The following is an 11,698-nucleotide window of genomic DNA, read 5'->3' on the forward strand; positions in this document are numbered from 1 at the left end:
TTTATCAAAAACAAAAATTATCAATATTATCTTATTATTATATTGTCTTATATTATTTATTAATATTTTTATATTACTGTATGCGGGAAAAGTGGGCGAATAAAACTCAATATGTGAAAATATGTGATAATACTAGTCCACACACACACACACAGGACTTCTTGATGCAAGCTATGGAGTAACGTAGTGTTACTCAGCTTCCCAAGGAGGGTCCCATGGTTCTCTATCTCACAATGTCCCTCAAACCAATGTTTTTCTCTCAGATCACTGAGCAAAATGGTTTAGGGATGGCAAATGTGAGAACGAGAGATGCTTTGATAGATTTTAGTATGAGATGCGTTGTAAGCTATGTATGATTCTATAAATGCAATAAACTAAATGATAAGATGACAAGATTAGTATGAATACTATCCTAACATGATATATTAGTCTATGATTGAGCTAAATGATAAAGAAAGTATTCTAAACATGCATATTTAGACTAATTTCTATTCTAAAAGAGGCTAAATGATGAGCATAAAAATGATATGAAAGCTTGAAAGAATTTGAGCATAAGTGTAATGCTTCAAATTTGAAAGATGATTGTTTAGAATGGAGGAATGAGAGCTCTATTTATAGCATAAACAGGGCAATGGATGGTCAAGATTGAAAGGTTTAATCAAGGGCCAGGTTTGAAAGTTGGGGATCCATGTGCACAATTGGCACCAATGAAATGGTGACAAGTGTCAACATAGGGTTGGGTTGAGAGAAGAGGTTGGAGGCATTAAAGGCCTGAGAAGACCTCATGGTTATCTAAAGGCTAAGGGTTAAGTCTAAGTTAGGCTTACCCACTGGATTAAGAGTTAATCCAAGGATAAACCTTTGTGCAAATGATTAAGAGATAATCATGGTCAAAGCATTAATGGCCTGATGAGACCCTTGGGTTGGGTAGAGGTTGAGTCAAAACAAATGTTTTAACCATGTAGGAGGGTTTGAGTTAACCATTAATGGTTATTGGAGACTTTGTGGATTAAGTGGTTGAAGGTTGGAAGCCTTCAATGGTTTTCAAAGACTTTAAGGGTTTTGGTGGTTGAAGGTTGAAAACCTTTAATGGTTATCAAAGACTTTGAGCCATTTGAGAAGTGACTTCCCTTTGCTTAGGGATGTGACAAAGTTTAGAGGAGGGGTTAGGTTAATTAGAAGCGATTAGAAGATTCTAGAAGGGATTTGGAAAGGGGTTAGGGATTTTGCAAGTGGATGAGGAGGATAATAGGATTTAATTGAAATAAAGTAATTTAATTCAATTTGGTTGTAATTAAATAAATTTGATTTATTCAATTTGGGATAACTATTTAATTAAATTTGAATTTAATTAAAAGTGGATAGGGGGATTTAATTGAATAAAATGATTTATTCATTAAATGGTATAGTGAATTTAATTTAAATAAATTGAATAATTTATTTAATTAAATAGAGGAATGTGGATAATTTAATTAAATTGGATTTAATCAAATAGAGAAATGAACATAAAATATTCATTTAGGAATATGGTCATTTTTATACGTCTACAATTACTGTAATTAAAAATATTATATTTACCCTAATATAATCATAGGAACACCAACTCCAATCTTAATTGAACCATAATGCCACCCTAACCCTAATTAAATTGTAACCCTAACCCCAAGATTTATGCTAGAATGGCAATCATGTACTTAAATCCTAACACTAACTCTAATCATAATTCAACCCTGATACTAACCTTAACTCTAACCTAAGTTTTATCTTAAAACTAAAACCTTAATTTTAACTAAGCCTTAACACTAACCTTAAGCTAACCTTAATCCTAAGCCTAACTAATTAAAAATTGATACATATTATTTAATTTTGGTATATATAATTTTATGTTTACATTAAATTGAGGATTGTAAATCAATTCATAAAAGATAGTATTCTACATATTGTAATAAAATAATTTTATTAATGTTCTAATCAAATTGTATTTCAAAATGTATTTTTTATTTAAAATTATTTTCTAATGTTACAATATTATTAAATGTGACATATAAATAAATTAAATGAAATTTTGTCAAGTTTATATCAAGAAGATAATAATCTAATAATCTAAATCTTTACTTATAAAAAATAAAATAATAAGACAATTCAAATATTGTATTGAAAAATTTAGTCAAAAATATACTTACTCTAACCCAAGCTTTATCTTTGAATGGTAAAACTTAAGTCTAACCAACCTCTAACCTAACCTTAAGCTAACCTCAGTCTAAACCCTAACAAAAATTAAAAGATGGTACATATTATTTAATTTAGGTACATATAGTTTAGTATTTCCATTAGATTAAAGATTGTAATTCAAACCACAAAATATGGCAATATACATATTGTAATAAAATAATTTAATAAATTTTCTAACCAAATTTTATTGAGAATAATTTTTAAATTATGTGTTTTTTTTTTTTAAGTTTTGATAATTTTTTTAATCTAGTAATATTACTAAATATAACATAAGATTAATATTGTCTTGAATCATTTTATTAATTTTTAATATTTTTATATTATTGTAATGAAAAATATTATATTTTTATATTGTAATTAATGTTACACTATTATTATGTGATTTTATATCATTATTATAAATTGACTTATATTTTATAGTTTACATACTTGTCAATTATGAGAGTTGAATATAATTCTAAAAACTAGGTACCTTATTTTTAAATAACACTTTAATGTACCAACTCACAACTTTTTAAAATTAATTATTTTAACTAATCTAATTCATAGTAAATGTTTTTTCTTTATAAATATCAATAAACAAATAACTATTATAATAAAAAATATTTTAATTAAAATAACTACAAATTATATTAAAAAAAATATAAATACTTGAATATGTTTATCAAGAAAAATAAAAATAAAAATAAAACAAACAAAATACATAAATAAAAATAAAATAAATAATTAAAAATTTAAAATAAAAAAATTAAAATCACTATATTAAAAAAAATTAAAAATATTTTTTTCTTTAAAAAATAAATATATTTGGAGGGTATAATTTCAAACTCTTTTTTAAGCTATTCAAATGGAAATTGAATCATCGCTTATTCATTTAAAATGCCCCATTACATGTTTGACTAAGTACACATGCCTTTCATACGTAGAAATAGGAATTACGATGGGGTAAAGCATGCAAGAAAGGAAAAAATAAGTTCATCAAATAACAATCTTAATAGAAACATGCAATTTTCTTGGAATAATAAATGAGACATTCTTATTATCTCATCAAGTTATAGATGTATTCCTCAAATAATGGAGGCAAAATATAATTGCCTTCATGGTATTATGAAAATAAACTATGTTGCATTGATATGCTCTAGATCGCATATGGTGGGTGCTTTGTGTATAACATGGTTGGTTGTATCTTAAATTTGGATTTTTTAGTTCTGCATTATAATGATCTTTAGGTGGTTGAAGATGAAAATGTTTGTTTCTTAGAAGCCATGTCAATGCGCATTGAAAGGGGTTTTTTAGTGTAGAACAATTATGGAGTTTTTTTATTTATAATAGCTAGTTTATTTTATTTATGTTACAATAAGTGGAAGAATATTAGAAAATTATGTTGGAAATATTGTATATAAAAAAATTATAATGCTATACATTTCTAGAAAGTTGTGTTGTATTACGGGTATAATATATTAATTCTTATCAGATGTGGTATTCATGGAACATGATCTCACGCTTTATTGCTATGTTGATTTTATCTAATGTTGTATGCGCCATTAGAATTACAAAAAATAATCAAGGGTAAAAAATTACAAGAACCATATGGGGTGCCTAAGAATATGGGGAAACTCTTGGGAATGCCAATAGTCACACATATGTATTTGAATTCATTTGTGGAACAAGAAGAGTCCTATGTGGGGTGTGAGGGGCCATGTGTATCACATGAAGAGATATGTAGAATATAAAGGGTCGTGACCATTTTTTTTACCCATTAACTTATAAATCCACTCAATGGTTTCTTATCAGAGTTGTTCCTATTGATAGAAGCAAATGTTAGTGTAAAAATATATAAGAAGGTTGCAAGTTGCATATTATTGTGATAGAATCTAAAAAAGGCATGGTAATGGATGTATAATTACACAGTATTGTAATAGTCTTTAGATGTTGTTGGATTGATCATATAAAGGATATACACTCATATAATTCATTGAGAAGATTTTTTGGTGCAGGAGCACCTAGTTGAGTAAAAACTCTCCTTTTTGAAGCTTTCATGCTTTCATGTTTGTAATGTCTTGTGTTAGGTTTATGATGTTGTTTTAGGTTGTTGTGTGTCTTTTCAAATGGTTTTGATCTCATTTTGTTTTCAAGAGGTCAAGTTTTATCTTTCAGGATGTGAGTTGACAATTTTGGGTTTCTAGGCCAAAAAGGGCAAAAATGTGAAAAATTGCTTGAAAGGTCTAGAAATGCTTTCCAAAGCATTGCAACATGTTTGCTAAGTGTTTTTAAGCATGTCTAAGGTGTTTAGATAAGTTGATGAGGTTAGGTTGTCAAAAATGTCTCTTGGAGCAAGAAATATTGTCATTTGGGCTTGTAAAAGTTGTCAAAGTTGTCATTTTTTGACTTTCCTAGCAAAATGAAGTTGTGGAAGCCTCATGTCTATACTAGGACTTGATAACCAACTAGAAAAACTATAAAAGGACTCCCTTTTCCTTTGGAAGGGTTGGTGATTGTATTAGCAAAAGAATCCTAATAGAAAAGCATGAAATTCTGGTTTTTTTCACTGTGTTTTCCTTCTTTGGAGTAACAATCCGTAATGTAGCATATTGGTCCATAATGTACCTTCTGGTAAGTTTTCCTTTTGATTATCCAATTCTCTCCAAGTGATCTTTGGATTGGTTTCCCATTTTGCAAGTTGATTTAACAAATTCTTTCAGTTTGGTGTGCTCACTGCTTTGTCAAGGGTTTGGGGTTACAAAATGCAGCAACTTGACTAATCCAGGCCTGGGCTCCCACCAAATGGATTTGGTCAAGTTGGTTTATGCATGTACATTGTGTATATATGTCTTTTTGAGTCAAAACTATGCTTGGAGGATGGATTTGTGTGAAAACTAGGCAAGTATAGATTACTCAGCTAGTATCATGAACAAGAACTCAATATTTGCACCCAAGAATATTTGAGTGAACAAATGTGTGAGATAGAGGTCTGAATACGCTTCCAAGGATATTGTGAGTCACCTTGGTTTGTCAGAGCAGGGTACTTCTTATTAAACATTCTCAGTTTGATTGCAAGACAATGACTTCACTATTTTTTTAATGACAGTATGTGCAAAAAGATACTTCAAGAGCCTATTCAAGCTTTGTAAACACGCCTCAATATTTCTATTAGTGTTTGGAGATTTATTAATGCCATGGAAGAGTTTGGAATGAACTTCTAGCACCTTGGAATGCAGTGATAACAGTGAGGTTGCTATGACTAGTTTTTTTTTTGTGACAGTCACTTACATGTTTTAGATTTTGAGTTTGTGCACCATGAGTTTGGACTAATGTCTGCATGACAGTAGTAAAGAAAGGCCCTAAATGATATGGAAGAAGGTATACTTCAGTTTGGAAGCTTGGTTAGTGGAGTTGCAATGATTTCCCAATGTGGTTGGGTCTAAACCCTACAAAAGTGCCATAAATAGTGGACAGACCTCTTTTTGCATTAACAGTGGCCTAAAACATGAAAATCTATTAGCATATACCTCTAAAACACCAACAAAATCAATTTTGTGGGAGCAAATGCCCATCGTTGGGTTGGGTGAGCAAAAAGGTACCAATTAGGCCTCCACGGGCATGTAGCCCTTTTGACTATTTTTTGTCAAAAAGCATGAACCCGATTGCATGGAGGAGTTTGGGACTTATGAAACTTTGTGAGATCATTCTAAAACAGTGAAAAAAGTGACATTTGGGACCCTGGATAGTGTATAGTCTCTTTTGGAGGTTTTGACCCTTGGTTGGTGAGTTGAGTAAGCCAAAGGCTATGTGCCTTAAACTAAGTTTTGGCTGTCAAACCTTGAGTAAACCTTGTTGCTTCTACATGACCATGTTGGATTTGTCTAATGCACACTAAAAACAGTAAGTTGAATGTCAAAAGAACAGGGAATTGAGAAATGTGTAGATGGGTGAAGTAAGGAATTGGAGTGAGTTTGAGCAAGGGTGTGAGCTTTCACCAAGAAGGGAGGTTGATGGTGAAGTCTAGAAAAGAGGTCTATCAATTGTAACTAATCTTAGTATTGTAAATATAAGGAGCAGATATAAACAAGACTTTTTGTTTCCTATTATACCTTTTTGACCAAAATTGGCTTTTTGAGCACTTACCTATCATCTCCCTATCATTTTTATATGAGAATACACACGTCATTTATGATAGGTTCTCTAAAGGTGCATGCTACCATATTCAATAGAGTATGAAGATATCTCTTAGCATAAGTCAAATCTCTTATATGTTGAAATCTTATTCTTTAGATAATATGCCTATATTGGTTATATAGTTATGATGTATTCTTGTAGAGTGTTTTAGGTGTAAATTTGGTATTTCTAAACATGCTTGTATGTATTAATTTATCATTTAACATAATTATTCTCTTAAGAATATTAATAATTTTCCAACACTTTCTATCTTAAAATTAGTATTTTTCTACATGTCATGATAGGGTTTAATAGGTAGTATTGGGAATGTAGTATCTTTGTAAACATAGACCATGTTTAAATAAATTGTAATTCATTTTCATTCTTTGCATGAAGAAACATTTTGATTAGTAAGATGCTCATCTTAGAACCTTTAGAGTTATGGAGATGATACTTTCTTTATCCCTAAACTTATTGATGATTTATTAATTATCCAATTTTTCAATACATTCATCAAACACCTCATTTCTTGTTATGATATAATTGTAGACACTAAAAATTGGTTTATGCATGTGTCGCAAAACCTAATTTTTAACATGTCTTCTATGTCACATTTGATCGTCATCATATGTTGACATTGTGTCATTCCTCTGGTTTTAATTCATTTCAAATCCAACCCTAATCAGTCTTGTTCATTCACACTTGGTCCTAAATCATTATGATTGGCATTTTATCATTTTCAAATCATTTGAATTGGTCTCATCTTGACAATTAGATAGACTCAATTCCCTCTTTGTTGATAATTAATTAGTCATTAATTATCAACCTCTTTATCAATCCATTTCAATCAATCCTTTGTGACATTTTATCACCCTTTCATGGCACTTTATCAATTGATCTTATCAGTCTCTTATCAAAATCATTATCAATCTTGAGTCTTTTTCGATCTTTTGTCCTATTTTGTTGTCAACCTCAACCAATTGTCATTAATTTTTATCAATTATTAGCCAATCAATCATCACTATTAGGACCTAATTCAACAATCGGGTTGGTATCTTAAATTATTCAAATCATTTCCCCTAGGTTGATTAATTAAATAATTAATCAATCCCCTTTCTTACTAACATGTCCTCCCTTTTCAATAAATAAATTAATATTTATTTATTCTTTCACTTTTTTTTCCTACAATGAATATTTTTATATATTAATTGGCTAATTTGAGTTATGAGAGGAATTCCACCTCATTCAAGTTTAATTGGAATATTTGGAGTGCAAATGGAAGTCTCCATTTTCTTTTTGATTTAACACCTTTTTCTCTTCACTTCTAATGACAATTTCTCTTTTAACTCATCCTTGCACAAAATCTTGACAGTTGGATTGAGTTGATCTTGTCCATTCAATGTGATTTCAAAGTCTATAAATTGAGCTCTCATTGCTCATTTTCGACAACCACACTTCGAGTAACTTTACACTGTCATTTTCATCTTGCTTCCACGTGCAATTGCACTTGTAGGTGAAATCCACAAAATCACATTTGAAGGTGAAAGAAGGACAATGGAGAACCATGGAGGAGGCACTTTGTGATTGGTTTGTGTTTTATTTTAGTGCTTTGTCTTCATGTCTTTATTGATTGAATTGGGATTTTATTTCATAAGCTTGTTAGTTTTTGTGGTTAACTAATTGTATGCTTTGATGTTTTCCAGAATTTCTAGTTACAATAATAACTAATTTTTATTTGGAAGGTACAATAGTATTAAAAGTAAGAATCAAGGATTGATGTTGTTGTTGTTAAGTGGCTTAGTTAGATTGAATTAGGTAGATAAAAGTTTCTTTCTCTAACATTTGAAGGATATTTTTACTAATCCTTTATAATTTTTAACGTAAATTGTAAAGGTTCGGGCCTATCTCACTTTAATTAATTAGAACATAATTTTTTAATTCGTATCATCAAAAAAATTAAATATGTGATTTTTTACTTAGAAGTTGACATAAGAACTAGGTTGCATGTCTTCTTTTAGATACTACAAATAAAATATCATGCACACATTAGATGATTATGTATCATTCTATAATACCATTGATCTATGTCGAGTCAAGGGGTTGTATGGAAGAGAATCCAAAATATAACCAAGAGTGGGATCTACTAGGCTAATTTACATATTACTTTGAACACATAGCAAAAATGAAAGAATGAATGTTGAAACCCTATTTCACATTCAAAGGAGATAGAATACAGTGATCAAAGATCTTATATTTATCTTGATTGGACATATGCTACACATCAATTGAATATTAAAATTTTAAGCATAATTAAATGTTACAATCATTGATTGAATCCTAAGAAGGATCATGTAGTATTAAGAAATTATATTATAGATAATAAAGTTTTACGTTTTCATATCTATTAACTAAACTAAAGATAGATCTTAAAAATATAATGTTACAATTATCTCACAAGATAAAAAACAATAAAAATGTTATTTGTATTCAACTCATTTCATCGCCATTATTCTTTTGTAAATGTTTAGAAGATGAGATGAACTTGATCAAGGACATGCAAAGATTGTCAAGTAATCAGCTTGTGGAGTCAACATGATAATTGTATGATTTATATTGTTATTGCGATGAGCTAGAAAAGTTCAAAAAATTCATAGTTATATGAGCATAAATCTTTTGTTTAACTCATAATGAAAGTTGCAAACATTGTGAACTAAATTTTGATAGGAAAAGAAGGTTTTGCAAAATGCAAACTTGAACTTCAGATTTTTGTGCAAATTTGATCATTCCATCTCTTGTGGATGATATTTTAATGAACTTTTCATAAACATGTGCTTGAGAATTAGTATATGTAGCTTTTCAATATTTTATATGATAATTGATTGTTTGCTCTTATCACCAATTAGATTGCTCAATATCCATTATTCATAACAATTTAGTTTTTATTTAAGATTTTATAATATGTCAAATATTTTTTATAAATTGAACTGAACTCAATAACATACATTTTTCTAACATGTGTTTCCGTTACCTTTCTAATTATTTAAATTTATATTTGAAAATATGTAATCATCTATTTTAATTATCTAAATCACTAAAAATTATATGTACATTTGATAATGATAAACTTTGGTTGAACAGTTTACTTACTTTATAATCCATATTTACTACATTTACTATAACATAACCAAAACTTCAAACTTATTTAAACCTTTTCTCTTACTAATAATTTTCTATAGATTAAATGTTAATAATTTTAATTCTATTATTAATCTAGCTATGTTTTTATATAAAACTAAAGGCAAAAGAAAAGTGATTTCTTGTAAGTGACCCTTGTTTTCTTAATATATTTATCACTAGTATTAAAAAACTTTACTTTTTAAATGCACTTCAACATCTATTCAAATTTTTAGTAGACTTATAAATAATATGAGCACAAGAAAAAATAAGGCTATCAATCCAAAATGATATACACTTGCCCAAGCAGCGTGGCTTAAAAAATGGGATTACTTTGAACTTTTATCACACCAATCATTCTTTATTCACTTGACATAATGGTTAGATTTACATTTTTGTGAGAAACTTGGGAAGAAACATTCTTGTGAGTTACATTATTGAACACTTAAAATGGTTCCCGAAAAAATAACAAATGCATTGAAACCAAGCCCTTTCAGTTAAAGCACGTATAACAATTGTTGGGTAACTTGTAAAGCTCAGGAATTGACTTTCCTGCAGTTCAATCTGATCTGGGAGTCACTTGTGTGCACTCCGACGCTGCCCATCTTGAGCATGGACCTCCTAAATGCTCTGAAAAAGGCATTCTCGTCCTTAGCAAAAGTCTTCACCATGGTTTTGGTCTTGTTCTCTGTAAACAGAGCCTGGTCGGAGCCGAACACTCCTTTGCCTTCCACTAATCGCTTAAAATATGCATTGTCGAAGCCAGTAGATGTGGAATCCAGAAATGCGCCTGCGCTGCGGTTGGTAGTGGGGTTGGGGCACACGCTCAACAAGCTCTGCGCGAACTGAGGCTGCATGCTGGGATCCATGCTATGCGTTGCATTGAACTTGTGCAGTCTGCTCGAAAATGAAGAGCAGTGAGAAAACCCCAACGTGTGCCCGCCTGTTACACAGTTTTTCATCATAATACGTACCAACTTTCGTTAGCACTTTAGTTAGGTAACAATCGAATGTCGAAATGAGTTTTGATAGGTAATTTACCGGACAATGCAACGAGATCGTGGAGGGAGAGTCCGCGAAGAATGAAGCTCTGTAAAAGTTGAGAAACGTTGAACGAGGGAGCTGGCAAATTCCTCGTCTCGCTTGCGCTCGATATCACGCCGTCCTTTCGTCCCTTTAGTACGTCCCAGTTTGGACCTCCAGCCTATCCAACCAATGCTAAACTATCAGTAATTGCTGGAATACCTATTTGAAATTGATACACCTAGCGAAAGGATTAAAACTCACGAGCACCACAACGTCCCTGGCCGCAATGGCGAGAATGTCAGCACATGAGACAGTTTGGGGACAGAGGGACTCGAGCCTGGCCTTGGCATCATCGATTACGTAAAACGCACGGAGTGAGACGTTGGGTGGTGCGTCTTTCTCTGCTGTATTGTTAGCGGTGGAGTCTAACAGTACTGATCCGTCGCACCCCTGCCCACCATTGCAAGTACAATTAGCAAATGGGTTGATAAAGAAGATGAGTAAGTTCAGTAAGAGATACGTACCCGAATGAAGCAGTCGTGAAAGTGCATTCGGAGAATGCGAGCAGGGATTTTTGGGTCGAAGCTTGTAGCATTGCGTATGGTCTCTCTTATCACATTCTCCGCGTTAGGGCATGTCTGTTTGTAGTGGTCCTTGCTTAAGCTCAAAGATGCCTCAGCCCTCTGCATTGCATTGTTGCAGATGCAGATGCACAAGAGCAAAGCGAATACCTTAATTATCATAGCCATTGTTTTTGAGAGAAAGAGAGAGAAAGAAGTCAGTATTGTTGTGTGTATGTCTGTGGGGAGAGCGTGTCACCTAAATAGTGTCCCAACTATGACGATCCGTTCATCGCGGAAGTAAAGTTAACGCATTGAGCTAAGTTAGGGAGGTGGATGTGAGGTTGCGTTTAGTTATTTCAACAGTAACCAGTCTAGTGTAAGCAATCTGGAGAGACTTCTTCGAAGGCACTCACACTATGGACTACTTGTCCACAACGCTCTTTTTGTTAACCATAAATATATACTTTCTTTCCTTCAGCTGTGCGGTGGCCGTGCACTTTCTGTTGAAGGAAGCGTGAGTCGTAAATTGCAGCCAAAAGAGGTGGTAA

The 11,698-nt window shown here is 31.5% G+C and overlaps 1 protein-coding gene across 1 annotated transcript; it reads right to left on the reverse strand.

The window, feature by feature from the left end:
• Positions 1-9,814: 9,814 nt before the first annotated feature.
• On the reverse strand, positions 9,815-11,363 carry LOC131036766 (peroxidase 66-like). Its single transcript, XM_059217082.1, has 4 exons — positions 11,112-11,363; positions 10,849-11,037; positions 10,603-10,765; positions 9,815-10,504 (listed from the first exon to the last, which is right to left on the reverse strand). The coding sequence occupies exons 1-4, from the start codon at positions 11,334-11,336 to the stop codon at positions 10,098-10,100; spliced, it is 984 nt and encodes a 327-aa protein (XP_059073065.1). The 5' UTR covers positions 11,337-11,363; the 3' UTR covers positions 9,815-10,097.
• Positions 11,364-11,698: the final 335 nt, after the last annotated feature.

Source organism: Cryptomeria japonica, chromosome 3, assembly GCF_030272615.1.
Source record: "Cryptomeria japonica chromosome 3, Sugi_1.0, whole genome shotgun sequence".
NCBI lineage: Eukaryota > Viridiplantae > Streptophyta > Pinopsida > Cupressales > Cupressaceae > Cryptomeria > Cryptomeria japonica.

Bases quoted from the DNA above. Each gene is read 5' to 3' on its own strand.
- LOC131036766 (XM_059217082.1), bottom strand. From the start codon at position 11,336: ATGGCTATGATAATTAAGGTATTCGCTTTGCTCTTGTGCATCTGCATC. The intron at 10,766-10,848 runs GTGAGTTTTAAT...TTGGTTGGATAG, and splicing joins CCAGGGACGTTGTGGTGCTC to GCTGGAGGTCCAAACTGGGA. The intron at 10,505-10,602 runs GTAAATTACCTA...ACTGTGTAACAG, and splicing joins CGATCTCGTTGCATTGTCCG to GCGGGCACACGTTGGGGTTT.